Below are 17,968 nucleotides of genomic sequence, written 5' to 3'. Positions count from 1 at the left end.
CTGACCACAGGGGAGTTCCTAGAGGATTGGAATATAGCCAATGTTGTTCCTTTATTTAAGAAGGGTAGCACAAATAATCCAGGTAATTACAGGCCAGTGAGCCTTATATCAGTGGTAGGGAAATTATTGGAGAGGATTCTTTGAGACAGGATTTACTCCCACTTGGAAATAAGTGGACGTATTAGTGAGAGACAACGTGGTTTGGTGAAGGGGAGGTCGTGTCTCACTAACTTGATCGAGTTTTTCGAGGGAGCGACGAAGATGATTGATGAGGATAGGGCAGTGGATGTCGTCTACATGGACTTCAGTAAGGCCTTTGACAAGGTCCCTCATGGCAGAAGTTGAAGTCACATGGGATCAGAGGTGAGCTGGCAAGGTGGATACAAAACTGGTTCGGTCAAAGAAGACAGAGGGTGGCAGTGGAAGGGTGTGTTTCTGAATGGAGGGCTGTGACAAGTGGCGTTCCTCAGGGATTGGTGCTGGGACCTTTGCTGTTTGTATATAGATGTATATATAAATGATTTGGAGGGAAATGTAACTGGATTGATTAGTAAGTTTGCGGACAACACAAAAGTTGGTGGATTTGCAGATAGCGATGGGGACCATCAGAGGATACAGCAGGGTATAGATCAGTTGGAGACTTGGGTGGAGAGATGGCAGATGGAGTTTAATCCTGAAAAATGTGAGGTAATGGATTTTGGAAGGTCTAATACAGATAGGAAATATACAGTAAATGGTCCCTGGAAGGGTAGGGGGCTTTAGTTCAGTCAGGCAGCATAGTCGGTGCAGGCTTGGAGGGCCAAATGGCCTGTTCCTGTGCTGTAATTTTATTTGTTCTTTGGCTTTGGGTCTGGAACACACTGGCTGGAAATGTGGTAGAGGCAGATTCAATCAAGGCATTCAAGAGGGCATTAGCTGATCATTGAATTGAGGCAATGTGCAGAGGTATGGGGTAAAGGCAGGGAAGTGGCCTTTAATGACCTCATAACACTCCTTAGGAGAGCCAGTGCAGATGCGATGGGCCAAATGGCCTTCCTCTGCTCCGTAAGAATTCTAGGTTTCTATGTTAGTTAGAAGGACTTGCAGGGTTGACAGGGCTGAGTTTGCCCCCTGCCCGGGTTGATGTTGAGTGCTCCAAGGGTTTCATTCTTTTAGGCTTCATGATATAACTGAGGTTCGCGCAGCTATTTCAGAATCAACCATATAGCTGTGAATCACGTGTAGGCCACACCAGATTATTTTTATCTATCACTTCCGAGATCATAGAATCATAAAATTCTGACAGTGCAGAAGGAGGCCATTTGGCTATCAAGCCTTCACCAACAACAATCCCACCCAGGCCCTGTCCTATCCCCATACCTCCACATATTTACCCTCCTAATGCCCTGACGCCAAGGGGCAATTTATCCTGGCCAAATCAGTCTAACCCGCACATTTTTGGACTGCGTGACGAAACCGGAGGAAACCCACGCAGACACGGGGGGAATGTGCAGACTCAGCACAGACAATGGACCTGGGTCCCTGGCGCTGTGAGGCAGCAGTGTGAACCACTGTGCCACTGTGCTGCCCCACATATCTGATGTCATTGGCTAGGCCAGCCTTCCCAAAGGCTTTTAGAGTTCGAGATGGGTCATTACAACAACAGCTTCATGGTCATCATTTGCTGTGGTGAGTTTTGAACGCAGATTGCTAGTCCAGTGACAATGACTCCCCACCCTGAGCAACAACAGAAACAGAACTCTGAAAACCTCTTTGAGAAACAGAACTAACTGTTCAGAAATATTCCAAACACACCATTCCAAGCAGCAAAACATTCAGGGAGACAGTGGTGTAGTGTATCCTCAATGGACTAGTAATCCACAGATTTAGTATTCCAGATACTCTGGGACCCGGGTTCTAATCCCACCACAGCAGGTGGTGATATTTGAATTCAATGAAAGAAAATCTGGAATCAAAAGTTTAATGACATGAAACCATTGTCGATTGTCAAAGAACAAACAACAATACAGCACAGGAACAGGCCCTTCGGCCCTCCAAGCCTGCACCGCTCATGCGTCCAACTAGACCATTCGTGTGTATCCCTTTATTCCCAGTCTGTTCATGTGGCTATCTAGATAAGTCTTAAACCATCCCAGTGTGTCTGCCTCAACCACCTTGCTTGGCAGTGCATTCCAGGCCCCCACCACCCTCTGTGTAAAATATGTCCCCCTGACATCTGTGTTGAACCTTGCCCCCCTCACCTTGAACCTGTGACCCCTTGTGTTCGTCACCTCTGACCTGGGAAAAACTTCCCACTGTTCATCCTATCCATACCCCTCATAATTTTATCCACTTCTATTAGGTCTCCCCTCATCCTCTGTCTTTCCAGGGAGAACAACCTCAGTTTGCCCAATCTCTCCTCATAGCTAAGTAGCTAAGACCCTCCATACCAGGCAACATCCTGGTAAACCTTCTCTGTACTCTCTCCAAAGCCTCCACGTCCTTCTGGTAGTGCGGTGACCAGAACTGGATGCAGTATTCCAAATGTGGCCTAACCAACGTTCTATATAGCTGCAACATCATATGTCAACTTTTATACTCTATACCCCATCCAATAAAGGCAAGTATACCTTCTTCACCACCCTCTCCACCTGTGCTGCCACCTTTAAGGATCTGTGGACTTGCGCACCCAGGTGTGTCTATACTCTTGATTGTTCTGCCATTTATTGTATAACTCCCCCCTACATTCGATCTACCGAAATGCATCACTTCTCATTTAATTGGATTAAATTGTCGGAAAAAACCCCATCTGGTTCACTAATGTCTTTTACAGAAGGAAATCCTTACCCGGTCTGGCCTACATGTGACTCCAGAGCCACAGCAATGTGGTTGACTCTCAACTGCCCTCAGGTATGGGTTTGCAAACCACTCAATTCAAGGGCAACTAGGGGTGGGCAATAAATGATGGCCCAGCCAGCGACACCCACATCCTGAATATCAACAAACTGTCTCACCAACACATAGGCCAAATTCCCAAAAGACTCGAGGTGGAAGGAAAGGTGGAGTAGGATAGGGATGTGAGGAGGGGAAGAGAGGTGGAAGGACTGGAGAGAAGGGCGGGGAAGGGAGACGATGAGGATGAGGTGGAGGGGGCTGAGGGTTTTGAGGGGAAGGTAGTGGGAGAAAGTGAAGGGGTGAGGATGGAGGGGATGAGAGTGGGAGGAATGCTTGGTACTGCATTAACTGGTCTCCTCTGTTGTCTGCTCGTGGAGTCCGGTGAGGGATTCACTGACGTCCCAGAGTTTTTTGGCTAAGGCCTTGTCTCGTGCAGTTGGACAGGGCAGAGTGAGGGAGCAATCACTGTCAATGTACTTCCCACTCACACCCTCCATTTCCTCCGACACAGCACAGTAGATGGTGCTCACTGCCCCTTCCTCTGAGGACTGCAAGACAGAGAGTTTCGGAATGTCAAACAGCACATTGTCAAAGAAAGCAACTTCTGCAAGTATTCAGTTCAGAGAATCACAGAATTGTTACAGTGCAGAAGGAGTCCATTTGGCCCATTGAGTACATACCGGTCTGGATTGATGTTGCCTCCACTATACTATTATTGCATTCCAGACTCGCTGTGTGAAAAGGTTTTGCGCTCGTTTTGCTTTTGTTTCTTTTATCAGTCATTTTAAATCTGTGCCCTTTCATTCTCAAAGTCTAGGACACTATTATTTCTTAACAGCTCTCGCCACCTATCCAGCTATCAATGATCTAAGCACGTATACACCCAGGTCCCTCTCTCCTCTTAGTTATACCCTTTATTTTATACTGACTCTACATGTTCTTCCTGTCAAAATGAATCATCCCACAGTTCTCCATATTAAACTGTATCTGCCACCTATTCCCCCACCCCACCAACTTGTCTGTCTGCTTTTGAAAGTCTACATTCTCCTCGCCGCTCACAATCCTTACAAGTTTTGATTTGATTTAATTTATTATTGTCAAATGTATTGAGATACAGTGAAAAATAATGTTCCTTGTGCACGATACAGACAAAGCATAACATATACAGAGGAAGAATGAAAAGGGAAGGTGCAGAATATAGTGGTAGTTTTGTACTGTGTATTTAAACATGTTCCCTGGAACATTCCCGAAGAAAGGAAAGGATCCTAATACTGATCCCTGGGGAAATCCGTCACAAAACCTGGAAAAATATTGATGAACCACTGCTCTCTTTCCTCTCACTCATGCTGTGGAGATGCCGGTGTTGGACTGGGGTACACACAGTAAGGTGCCTCACAACACCAGGTTAAAGTCCAACATGTTTATTCGGTTGCACTTCTGGTAGCACAAGGTTTCGGAGCGCTGCTCCTTCATCACTCAGCCAATTCCATTTCCATGTTGTTACTGCCCCTTTTGGGCTATAACTTTGTGTGACACTGTATCAAATACTTCCTGCAAGTCCATGTACACCACATCAACTGCATTACCCTCATCAACCCTCCCTACTATCTCTGAATAGCCTACAACAAGTCAAACAAAATCCACGTTGGCTTTCCCTCACATTTGTCCATATGACTATTAATTCTGCTCTAAATTCTAATTTTAAGAAGTTTTCCCACCACCAAATTAAACTGACTGCTCTGTGGTTAATAACTGCCGTAAACACACCTTTTTTTTCATTTAATGTCTATTTTGTGTGCCTTACTTTTCCGTCTCCAAAGAACGTACCTTGACTATCCATTCTTCACCCAGTGAAGTTGGCTTTCCCCCTATTGATTATTTTCCTGGATTGCTTCTCACCCGTTTCTATAGTCAGCCAAAACATTATGATACAAGTTGGAAGATTAGTGCTGGGGTTTTGGGTTTAGAGAGGGAATGGGCCTGAGTATGATTCTCTGGTGGAGAGTCAGTGCGGACTCTTTTAGAAACATAGAAAAACTACAGCACAATACAGGCCCTTTGGCCCACAAAGTTGTGCCAAACATGTCTCTACCTTAGAGATTACAAGGCTTACCTATAACCCTCTATCTTACTAACTTCCATGTACTTATCTAAAAGTCTCTTAAAAGACCCTGTCGAATCCACTTCCACCACCGTTGCCGGCAGCCCATTCCACGCACCCACCACTCTCTGAGTGAAAAACCTACCCCTGACATCTCCTCTGTACCTACTCCCCAGCAACTTAAACCTGTGTCCTCTTGCAGCGACCATTTCAGCCCTGGGAAAAAGCCTCTGACAATCCACCCGATCCATACCTCTCATCATCTTATAAACCTCTATCAGATCACCTCTCATCCTTTGTCTCTCCAAGGAGAAAAGGCCGAGCTCTCTCAACCTATCCTCATAAGGCATGCTCCCCAATCCAGGCAACATCCTTGTAAATCTCCTCCTCACCCTTTCTATGGCTTCCACATCCTTCCTGTAATGAGGCGACCAGAACTGAGCAGAGTACTCCAAGTGGGGTCTGACCAGGCTTCTGTACAGCTGCAACATTATCTCCCGACTCCTAAACTCAATTCCTCGATTGATGAAGGCCAGTACACCATACACCTTCTTAACCACAACTTCAACCTGCAAGCTGCTTTGAGTGTCCAATGAACTCAGACCCCAAGATCGTTCTGATCTTCCACACTGCCAAGAGTCCTACCATTAATATTATATCCTGCCATCCTATTTGACCTGCCAAAATGAACCACTTTAAGAACATAAGAACATAAGAAATAGGAGCAGGAGTAGGCCAACTAGCCCTTCGAGGCTGCCCCGCCATTCAATAAGATCATGGCTGATCTGTCGCGGCTCAGTTCCACATTCCCGCCCTCACCCCATAACCCTTAATCCCCTCTCTTATCAAAAACCCATCAACCCGCGTCTTAAAAATATTTAGCGAGGTAGCCTCCACCACTTCAACAGGCAAAGAATTCCAGAGATTCACCACTCTTTGAGTGAAGAAGTTCCTCCTCAACTCCGTTCTAAACCGCCCCCCCCTTTATCTTGAGGCTGTGCCCCCTAGTCCTACTATCCTTTCTGAGCGGGAAGAGTCTCTCCACCTCTATCCTATCCATCCCATTCATCATCTTATACGTCTCAATGAGATCTCCCCTCAATCTTCTAAACTCTAACGAGTACAAGCCTAATTCATTCAGCCTCTTCTCATAGCTCAACCCCCTCAACTCCGGCATCAGCCTAGTAAACCTCCTCTGCACTCCCTCCAAGGCCAAAATATCCTTGCGTAAGTACAGCGCCCAAAACTGCACACAGTACTCCAGCTGCGGCCTCACCAATGCCCTATACAGCCGCAGCAAGACCTCCCTACTTTTATATTCAATCCCCCTCGCTATGAAGGCCAGCATCCCATTCGCCTTCCTGACCACCTGCTGCACCTGCAAGCTGGGTTTTTGCGACTCATGCACAAGGACCCCGAGGTCCCTCTGCACCGTCGCCTGCTGCAGTTTTTCTCCATGTAAGTAATAACCCTTCCTACCATTATTCCTACCAAAGTGGACCACCTCGCACTTGCCAACATTAAATTTAATTTGCCATTTCCTGGCCCATTCGCCCAGCCTATCTAGATCCTTCTGTAGACTCTCACCACCCTCCGCACAATTTGCCTTTCCACCAATTTTGGTGTCATCAGCAAATTTCGACACCCTACACTCGGTTCCCTCCTCCAGATCATCTATATAAATGGTAAATAGCTGAGGCCCCAGCACCGACCCCTGGGGCACTCCACTAGTCACCATCCGCCAATCCGAATAGCACCCATTGACCCCCACTCTCTGCCTCCTATTTGACAACCAGTCCTCTATCCACGCTAACACCCTTCCCCCAACTCCATGCCCCCTGACCTTCTGCAATAACCTCTTGTGAGGTACCTTGTCAAACGCCTTCTGAAAATCAAGAAAGACCACATCCACCGGCTCTCCTCTATCCACCGCCCTAGACACATCCTCATAGAACTCCAGTAAATTTGTCAGACACGACTTCCCTTTAATGAAACCGTGCTGCGTCTGCTCTATCAAGCAGTTCGATTAGGTTTGATTTATTATCACATATTGGGACACAGTGAAAAGTATTGTTTCTTACGCACTATACAGACAAAGCATACTATTCATAAGATGCTCTCTTGGAGAGTTGCTATGGACTCGGTGGGCCGAATGATAATCTTAGCCAGGCCCTATTCCTGTAACCCCATATATTTTCCATGGCTAATCCCCCTAACCTACACACCTTGCAACATTAAGGCTTAACTTATCTTGACCAATCAACCTAACCTGAGCATCTTCGGGCTATGGGAGGAAACCCACACAGACACGGGGAGAATGTGCAAGCTCCACAGACAGTGACCCAAACTGGAATTGAACGCGTGTCCCTGGCGCTGTGAGGCAGCGGTGTCAGTGTGCCGGCGGTAAATTGATTAGACACCAGGACCAGATGTGATGTATGCAAAGTTACCGAGGGAAGTGAGAATGGAAATTGTGGCAGGGAGAAGGACAGGATAGGGTGCCGAATGTAATGTTACAGTCATACAGAGTTAGCATAGTGTTTTAAAAGTAGAACGAGAGTAAAAGATAGAATTAGAGGGTATACTGGGGAGAGCTCCCAAAGTGTCACCTCATTCTGGCACCATCTAGGCTATCTTAGACTCAATGGGCTGAATGGTTTCCTTCTGCACAATTTTTGAATGGTGAAAATGACCTTTCTATCTGGAGGTCTGGAATACAAGGGGTGGGGAGGAGTCACACTTCAGGTGTACAAAACCCAATGCCCCCCCCCCACCCCCCCCTCCCAGGTGAGGCCACACCTGGAGCACTGTGAACATTTCTGTCCAACACCCCTCCAGAAGTTAGAGTAATGTGATCAGAATGATACCCTGGCTCTAAGGGTTGAGTTATGAGGACAGATGTCACAAACCTTCTCAAGGGCAATTAGGCTTGGGCAATAAATGCTAAAAGAAATCCCACAACACCAGCTTAAAGTCCAACAGGTTTATCTGTAGCAAATGCCACAAGCTTTCGGAACAGGCTGTCCCTTCGTCAGGTGGGTGAGAGTTCTGGTCTGGATCCAAATCAGCGTTCCAAAAGCTTGTGGCGTTTGCTACAAATAAACCTATTGGACTTTAAGCTGGTAGGATGAGACTTCTTTCTGTTTTTACCCCAGTCCAACGCTGGCATCTCCACATCAATAAAGGCTGGCCAACGACACCTGTGTCCCACAAATCAATAAGAAAAAATGGGAACTCAGACTAAGAGTTTCATCAAAGTTATCAAAATATTAAGGGGAACTGATAGAATAACTGAAAACTGCTTCTACCAGAGGGGGAGTCTGGGATGAGGGGACAGAAAGTAAAAATTAGACCGAGATCTTTCTGGAATAAAATCAGGAAAGATTTCCACACAGGAAGAATGGTATAAGTCTATTCTTAGTCTAAAATCTGAGATCAATAGATTTTTGTCAATCAATGGTATTAAGGGATTTTTAAAATTCCTTCATGGGATGTGGGCACCACTGGTGAGGCCAAAATTTACTACCCATCCCTAGTTGCCCTTGAACTGAATGGCTTTCTAGGCCAATTCAGAGGGCAGTTGAGCTGTGGATCTGGAGTCATATGTAGGCCAGACCGGGGTAAGGACAGCAGATTTCCTTCCCTAAAGGACATTAGTGAACCAGTTGGGTGTTTTTAACGACAATCAGTGAAAGTATCTCGTTTACTATTAGAGAGATGTTAACCTGGGCCTCTGGATTGCTAGACCAGTGATATTATCAGAAAAAGATATAGTCTGCCATAGTCCCAGGTGACCATAGGCTGATGTTACCTGTCAGAGGGAAAGATGATCAGTGGTGATTTATCCTGAGGATCACCACACTTCAGCCGAGGGGCAAGGGTGGGAAATAAATAGCCTCGGCTGGTACAGGAATTGAACCCACACTTTTGGCATTGCTCTGCATCACTGACCAGCTGTCCAGCCAAGTGAGCGAAGCCAAGCCACAAGCTTCCACAACGAGCTGATGTGATATTACCACAATGTCACTGTCTTCCAACCAACGGGGTAATACTGGGTTCAATCACAGATCAGCCATGATTTCATTGTGATGCTGAACAGGCTAAGCAGCTAACTCCACACCCAATGTCCCCGAGTGCTTTGGGGCACCATGAGGCTGGAATAGATTGTACAGAACGACAACTCTTTGCAGTCACAGGGACTACCACTGTGCAAACAGAACTGCCATCAGCACATTTACCCAATGGCTGAGTGGGCTCTGACCTTGAAAAAGAAGAATCCAATCAGGTTGAAGAGAATTCTTATCAGGAGATTGTAGTTCCTCATAATCTCAGACATTACCAATCCTGGGTGAACAGCAGTCACTGTCACAGCTAGAGAGACACAGACACAGTGTAAATACAGTCCCACAGAGCAAACACAGTCTCACAGAGCAGACACGGTGCAAACACAGTCCCACAGAGCAGACACGGTGCAAACACAGTCCCACAGAGCAGACACAGTGTAAACACAGTCCCACAGAGCAGACGCAGTGTAAACACAGTACCACAGAGCAGACACGGTGCAAACACAGTCCCACAGAGCAGAGACAGTGCAAACACAGTCCCACAGAGCAGAGACAGTGTAAACACAGTACCACAGAGCAGACACAGTGCAAACACAGTCCCACAGAGCAGACACGGTGCAAACACAGTCCCACAGAGCAGAGACAGTGTAAACACAGTCCCACAGAGCAGACACGGTGTAAACACAGTCCCACAGAGCAGACACGGTGTAAACACAGTCCCACAGAGCAGGCACAGTGTAAACACAGTCCCACAGAGCAGACACGGTGTAAACACAGTCCCACAGAGCAGACGCAGTGTAAACACAGTCCCACAGAGCAGACACGGTGCAAACACAGTCCCACAGAGCAGACACGGTGCAAACACAGTCCCACAGAGCAGACACGGTGTAAACACAGTCCCACAGAGCAAACACAGTACCACAGAGCAGACACGGTGCAAACACAGTCCCACAGAGCAGACACGGTGTAAACACAGTCCCACAGAGCAGACACGGTGTAAACACAGTCCCACAGAGCAGACACAGTGTAAACACAGTCCCACAGAGCAGATGCAGTGTAAACACAGTCCCACAGAGCAGACGCAGTGTAAATACAGTCCCACAGAGCAGACACAGTGCAAACACAGTCTCACAGAGCAGACACGGTGTAAACACAGTCCCACAGAGCAGACACGGTGTAAACACAGTCCCACAGAGCAGACACGGTGTAAACACAGTCCCACAGAGCAGACACAGTGCAAACACAGTCTCACAGAGCAGACACAGTGTAAACACAGTCCCACAGAGCAGACACAGTGCAAACACAGTCCCACAGAGCAGACACAGTGTAAAAACAATCCCACAGAGCAGACGCAGTGTAAACACAGTCTCACAGAGCAGACGCAGTGTAAATACAGTCCCACAGTGCAAACACAGTCCCACAGAGCAGACACAGTGCAAACACAGTCCCACAGAGCAGACACAGTGCAAACACAATCCCACAGAGCAGACGCAGTGTAAATACAGTCCCACAGTGCAAACACAGTCCCACAGAGCAGACACAGTGCAAACACAATCCCACAGAGCAGACACAGTGTAAACACAGTCCCACACAGCAGACACAATGTAAACACACTCCCACAGAGCCGACACAGTATGAACACAGTCCATAGAGCAGACATGGTGTAAACACAGTCCCACAGAGCAGACACGGTGTAAACACAGTTCCACAGAGCAGACACAGTGTAAACAAATTCCCACAGAGCAGACACAGTGTAAACACAGTCCCACAGAGCAGACACAGTGTAAACACAGTCCCACAGAGCAGACACGGTGTAAAAACGGTCCCACAGAGCAGGCACTGTGTAAACACAGTCCCACAGAGCAGACACAGTGTAAACACAGTCCCACAGAGCAGACACGGTGTAAAAACGGTCCCACAGAGCAGACATGTTGTAAACACAGTCCCACAGAGCAGACACAGTGTAAACACAGTCCGACAGAGCAGACACAGTGAAAACACAGTCCGACAGAGCAGACACAGTGTAAACACAATCCCACAGAGCAGACACAGTGAAAACACAGTCCCACAGAGCAGACACAGTATAAACACAATCCCACAGAGCAGACACAGTGTAAACACAATCCCACAGAGCAGACACAGTGTAAACACAGTCCCACAGAGCAGGCACAGTGTAAACACAGTCCCACAGAGAAGACACGGTGTAAACACAATCCCACAGAGCAGACACAGTGTAAACACAGTCCCACAGAGCAGGCACAGTGTAAACACAGTCCCACAGAGCAGGCATACTGTAAACGCAGTCCCATAGAGCAGACAACGTGTAAACACAGTCCCACAGAGCAGGCACACTGTAAACACAGTCCCATAGCACTCTGAGAGAGAGCAAGGGAATCTCTCTAGTGAAGCGAACATCTCCAGTCAGTCAGAGAACCTCACCGACATTGGGCCTGGGCCTCCAGAGAGAGAGAGCATTCTGTCCAATGGAGTTTTACTGTGATACTGATGGCTCCTTGTTGCCTATTTGCAAATAAAGTGACCAGGCCACTTCAAAGGTTTCACAGTACACAGACAGGAATGAAGATCTTTAACAGAAAGCTGCCCTAGATCACCATCACAGAAACGTCAATGCAATGATGATGTAAACCTATTGTGACATGAATAAATCAATAAATAAGAGTGATCTCCACTTTTCCCATGGCTAATGGGGACTCACCAGCCATCAGGCCACATTTGAAGGGAGAGTCGTGAGATTAACCCATCCACCCACCGCCCCCCCCCCCATCCCAGTACAAGCTCACCCAACTCCCACGTCCTTTGTGGGACCCTCCCCCTCTGCGGGCTGGCAGTGGCAGGGGGCACTCAGGCACAGAACTTACCTCCTTGCACCACGTCCCCCTCTGAGCCCAAGGCACCAGGTCCACTTTTGTCAGGGCTTGTACTACCTGGCACTCACCAGCTTTCCCACTGGGGCTGGGGGGAGAGGAGAGGGGTGGGTGGTGGGTGGTGGGGGCAGCAACATTTTGGGGCAGCGGGTGGGATGGAGCATCCTGCCTTAAACCTGGTAATAGGGTGCCAATTTGTTTTTAAGTGTATTCATGAGGGGCCTGCCCGTTTGGGGAGGGGTGGGCAGGGAGAATTGAACAGGCTTGGCACCCAGTGTAATTCCCATTTTGGCCCAGTTCAACAGACCGAAGCGAAAGCTGCCTGCAGCTAATGGGAGCAGAGAAGCTGTGTGTGCAGTTTTGGTCACCGCACTTACGCAAGGATATTTTGGCCTTGAGGGAGTGCAGAGGAGGTTCACTGGGCTGATACCGGAGATGAGGGGGTTGGACTATGAAGAGAGGCTGAATAGACTGGGTCTGTACTCGTTGGAGTTTAGAAGGATGAGGGGGGATCTTATAGAGATGTATAAGATAATGAAGGGGATGGATAGGGTAGAGGTAGAGAGATTCTTCCCGCTTAGAAAGGATAGCAGGACTAGAGGGCACAGCCTCAAGATAAGGGGGGGGGGCAGTTTAGATCGAAGTTGAGGAGGAACTTCTTCACTCAAAGGGTGGTGAATCTCTGGAATTCTCTGCCCGTTGAAGTGGTGGAGGCTGCCTCGCTAAATATATTTAAGTCACGGGTAGATAGATTTCTGATAGACAAGGGAATTAAGGGTTATGGGGAGAAAGCAGGAAAGTGGAACTGAGCCACTTCAGATCAGCTATGATCTTATTGAATGGCGGGGCAGGCTCGAAGGGCTAGATGGCCTACTCCTGCTCCTATTTCTTATGTTCTTACGTTCTTAATCAAGGTGGGAAAATCCAGAAATACAATCTTACTGCAGCTGGACTACTTACAATCATTACAATATTCATCACTGCTCTCGCCCAATGGCCAGACAGACCTATGAAGTTGAGGAGGAGGTTCATTTTTTTCCCAAGAGTTCGGAAAAGGGAGGGGTACTGATGATTCTGGGCTGTTTAACATGAATCTGAATGTAGTTTATAGGCTAGAAACCCAATTCAACCCCCTCCTGTCATGCTCCTTTCCCCCTACAACCCCACCCACCGCACCCCCCCCCCCACCCCTGCCAGAAGTCCCACAGGGACCAAAACAGTACAGTACTATATCCGTGTGCCCCTCTGCCAGGCTACAGAGGGAGCATCTCCATGAGATCTGGGGGTTGGGTGGGCTTGGGCTGAGGGCAAGGTGTTAATCTCTGGAGTCTCCTCCAGGCTCCAGTCCAAAGATGTGCAGGTTAGGTTGATTGGCCATGCTAAGAAATTGCCCCTTAGTGTCTAGGGATGCGTAGGTTAGAGGGATTAGTGGGCATAGTATGTTGGGATATGGGGATAGGGCCTGGGTGGGATTGTGTTCGTGCACTCGATGGTCTTTCTGCACTGTAGGGTTCTATGATTCTCTGATTCTATGACTGGGCGGGGGGGGGGGTCTCGTGATTGGATTTCCCCTTCTTGACCTGGGAAACATTGAAATCACTCAGCATGGTGATCTCAGGCAACTCCTGTTAAAAAAATCTTTAGTATAGTCTGTGTTCTGTAAAACACTTGAAATAGCCTGGTCACATTAATATCCCATCCCCTGAACATCTGAAAAACCTTCACAATCACAGCAGCACTCCATTCTACAGGAGGGATTGTCCTTCATTGATTCCAGAAGCCCCAGTGTGACCAGACCCCTTTGAAGTTTTCTGATTGACAGGAGAGGTCAGTTTCATGAGGGAGACTTCCCCCTTTCCAGCTTGAATGAGCTGCAGCTTCTGCCTGGCCTCTTTGAACTGCTTTGATTGACAGAAGGCTGTCAGTTCCACTTACAGTAAAAAGTCTGACAACACCAGGTTTAAGTCCAACCCATTTATTTGATAGTAAACTCACAAGCTTTCGAGGTTAAGCCCTTCTTCAGGTGAATGGAGAGTTCTGGCCTCAGACAGAGCATATAAAGCACAGACAGAACTCTCCATTCACCTGACGAAGAGCTTAATCTCGAAAGCTTGTGAGTTAACTATCAAATAAATCGGTTGGACTTAAACCTGGTGTTGTCAGACTTCTTACTGTGTTTACCCCAGTCCAACGCCGGCATCTCCACATCATCAGTTCCACTTACTCCATTAGAGTTCATTCATGTACTGACCTTCACTCTGTGGAGTTTTACAAGGCTGTTTGATTGACAGCCCAAACCACATCAAAGTTCTTGGAATGCTGTCGGGACAGTTTCCTTGAACAGTATGTAATGGAACCTACGAGGGAGCGAGCTATCTTAGATCTGGTGTTGTGTAACGAGGCAGGTAGAATTAGGGATCTTCTTGTGAGGGATCCTCTTGGGATGAGTGATCACTGTATAGTTGAATTTCTGATGCAGATGGAGGATGAGAAAGTAGGGTCCCGAACCTGTGTCCTCTGTTTGAACAGAGGGGAGTATGATAGGATGAGAGCGGAATTGGCGAACGTAGATTGGGGGCGCAGATTGGTCGGTAGGATGGCTGAGGAACAGTGGAGGATTTTTAAGGAGATCTTTTTCGGTGCTCAGCAGAAATATATTCCGATGGTAAAGAAGGAATGTAGGAGAAGGGATAACCAGCCGTGGTTATCAAAGGAAATAAAGGAGAGTATTAAATTAAAAGCTGATGCATTCAGAGTGGCTAAAAATAGTGGGCGATTGGGAAAGATTTAAAAAACAACAAATAATGACTAAGAAAACGATAAAGAAAGGAAAGATAGAGTATGAGCCAAACTAGCTCTAAATATAAAAAAGGACAGTAAGAGTTTTTACAAATATATAAAGAGGAGGAGGCTGGCTAGAGTGAATGTTGGACCCTTGGAGGAAGAGAGGGGGGATTTAGCGGTGGGTAACGAGGAAATGGCTGAGACTTTAAATAAGTTTTTTGTGTCGGTCTTCATGGTGGAGGACACAAATAGCTTACCAAATATTAAAGATAGAGGGATGGTAGGAAATGAGGTCCTTAATACAATTACTGTTACTAGAGAGGTAGTGCTTGGTAGACTAATGGGACTGAAGGTAGACAAGTCCCCAGGACCGGATGGAATGCATCCCAGGATTCTGAAGGAAATGGCAGAGGTGATAGTGGATGCCTTAGTGATTATTTACCAAAATTCGCTGGACTCTGGGGAAGTGCCGGAAGATTGGAAAACGGCTAATGTTACACCGCTGTTTTAAAAAGGTAGCAGACAAAAGGCAGGGAATTATAGGTCGGTTAGTTTAACATCTGTAGTTGGAAAAATGCTAGAATCCGTCATCAAAGAAGAAATAGCAAGACACCGAGAAAAGAATGGTTTGATTGAGCAGACGCAGCACGGATTTGTGAAGGGGAAGTCGTGTTTAACAAATTTATTGGATTTCTATGAAGATGTGACTAGCGCGGTAGACAGAGGGTAACCGGTGGATGTGGTGTTTTTAGGTTTCCAGAAGGTGTTTGATAAGGTGCCTCACAAAAGGTTGCTGCAGAAGGTTAGGGTGCACGGAGTTGGGGGTAAGGTGTTAGCTTGGAGAGAGGATTGGCTGTCTAATAGGAAGCAGAGAGTTGGAATCAATGGGTGCTTTTCTGGTTGGCAGTTGGTGACTAGTGGAGTGCCGCAAGGATCGGTGCTGGGGCCTCAGCTATTTACCATTTACATTGATGATCTGGAGGAAGGAGCTGAGTGTCGGGTGACGAAATTTGCTGATGACACGAAGATGAGTGGAAAAGCAAATTGTGCGGAGGGTGTGGAAAGTCTGCAGAGGGATCTGGATAGACTGAGCGAGTGGACGAGGACCTGGCAGATGGAGGACAATGTTAGCAAGTGTGAGGTTATCCACTTTGGTAGAAATAATAGTAGGAGGGATTATTATTTAAAAGACGAAAAGCTGCAGCATGCTACGGTGCAGAGGGACCTGGGGGTCCTTGTGCACGAGTCGCAAAAACCCAGTCTGCAGGTGCAGCAGGTGATCAAGAAGGCGAATGGGATGTTGGCCTTTATAGCAAGGGGGATAGAATGAGGGGAGATCTCATTGAGACGTATAAGATGATGAATGGGATGGATAGGATCGAGGTGGAAAGACTCTTCCCGCTCAAAAAAGACAGTAGGACTAGGGGGCACAGCCTCAAGATAAAAGGGGGGCGGTTCAGAACGGAGTTGAGGAGGAACTTCTTCACTCAAAGGGTGGTGAATCTCTGGAATTCTCTGCCCGTTAAAGTGGTGGAGGCTGCCTCGCTAAATATTTTTAAGACGCGGGTTGATGGGTTTTTGATAGGAGAGGGGATTAAGGGTTATGGGGAGAGGGCGGGAAAGTGGAACTGAGCAGCGACAGATCAGCCATGATCTTATTGAATGGCAGGGCAGGCTCGAGGGGCTGGATGGCCTACTCCTGCTCCTATTTCTTATTTCCTATTTCTTATTTCCTATTCCTTATAATATAAAAGCAGGGAGGTCTTGCTGCAGCTGTACAGGGCACTGGTGAGGCCGCAGCTGGAGTACTGTGTGCAGTTTTGGTCGCCGCACTTACACAAGGACATTTTGGCCTTGGAGGAAGTGCAGAGGAGGTTTACTAGGCTGATACTGGAGATGAGGGGGTTAGCCTATGAAGAGAGATTGAATAGACTGGGTCTGTACTTGTTGGAGTTTAGAAGGCTGAGGGAGGATCTTATAGAGACTTACAAACTAATGAAGGGGCTCGATAGGATAGAGGTACAGAGATTCTTCCCGTTCAGAAAGGATAGCAGAACTAGAGGGCACAGCCTCAAAATAAGTGGGGGGGGGTGCGCAGTTTAGCTCAGAGTTGAGGAAGAACTTCTTCACTCAAAGGGTGGTGAATCTCTGGAATTCTCTGCCCATTGAAGTGGTGGAGGCTATCTCGCTGAATATATTTAAATCACGGGTAGATAGGTTTCTGATAGACAAGGGAATTAAGGGTTATGGGGAGAAAGCGGGAAAGTGGAACTGATCCACTTCAGATCAGCCATGATCTTGTTGAATGGTGGGGCAGGCTCGAAGAGCTAGATGGCCTACTCCTGCTCCTATTTCTTATGTTCTTATGTTCAAAGAGGGAATGAACTGAGTTGGTTTATATAAGGAAGAAACGATCCATGCAGCCACGAAAGGTTCTTTTAACTGACAGCTCAAGGGGAGATCAAAGCCTGCATTGTTGATACAATAACCTCACACCCCATTAACCCTGAAGTACTTCCTCCTGTCATCACAGTTGTTCAGTTTGCACCCTTTTTTTAACACTGCAGTTTCTTTTCAAGTTTATGACCATGCTGAGAAACTGAGTTGCTTTGAAATGCTTTGTTTATGTTCAATTTCATGCTCGAGTAGCTTTAACGAGCCTTCTGATTGATATGTGCAGGCTATTTCACAGCTGGCAGTAGCTTTGATTGTTTCCATTCATTGTTCATGAAATCTGAAGTGCTTCCTCTTTTCATTGGCAGTTTAAAGAGCCTTTCTCTTTCCTCTCAAGTGCCTCCTCATTGTCAGCAGGTCCTAGTTCCCATCACAGTTTTTTAAAACATGCTTGTTCTTTGTTCTGAAGACTTTGCCTGACGTTTTTTGTCAGAATGGATCTTCTTTAACCTCTTTAACACAGGAATTCCTGCACTAGAGGTAGCTTTCAGACAGAGAAGAGGCTAGCATCAGTCTCCCCAGCATCCTGACACAAACACCCTGGACCTGTCATCTTGGCACAGACATTGTGGTACTGAGACCCTGGCACTGAGACCCTGGCACTGACCCTGGCACTGACACCCTGGTACAGACACCCTGGCACTGACACCCTGGCACTGACACCCTGGCACAGACACCCTGGCACAGACACCCTGGTACAGACACCCTGGCACTGACACCCTGGTACTGACACCCTGGCACTGACACCCTGGTACAGAACAAAGAACAACACAGCACGGGAAACAGGCCCTTTGGCCCAACAAGCC

The 17,968-nt window shown here is 47.3% G+C and overlaps 1 protein-coding gene across 1 annotated transcript in view; it reads right to left on the bottom strand.

The window, feature by feature from the left end:
• Nucleotides 1-3,218: 3,218 nt before the first annotated feature.
• Nucleotides 3,219-17,968, bottom strand: part of LOC145348522 (retinol dehydrogenase 11-like) — a 35,438-nt gene continuing 20,688 nt past the window's right edge. The window contains exons 5-6 of the mRNA XM_080196715.1: nucleotides 9,237-9,346; nucleotides 3,219-3,422 (exon numbers count right to left, since the gene is read on the bottom strand). Of these exons, the coding sequence (XP_080052841.1) occupies nucleotides 3,219-3,422; nucleotides 9,237-9,346 (314 nt within the window). The remainder of the gene's footprint in view (nucleotides 3,423-9,236; nucleotides 9,347-17,968) is intronic.

This window comes from Carcharhinus amblyrhynchos, chromosome 1 (assembly GCF_965287045.1).
Source record: "Carcharhinus amblyrhynchos chromosome 1, sCarAmb.v2.hapA, whole genome shotgun sequence".
In the NCBI taxonomy this organism is placed as follows: domain Eukaryota; kingdom Metazoa; phylum Chordata; class Chondrichthyes; order Carcharhiniformes; family Carcharhinidae; genus Carcharhinus; species Carcharhinus amblyrhynchos.
The sequence above is the reverse complement of the archived record's forward strand: the minus strand, read 5'-3'. Positions and strand labels throughout refer to the sequence as shown.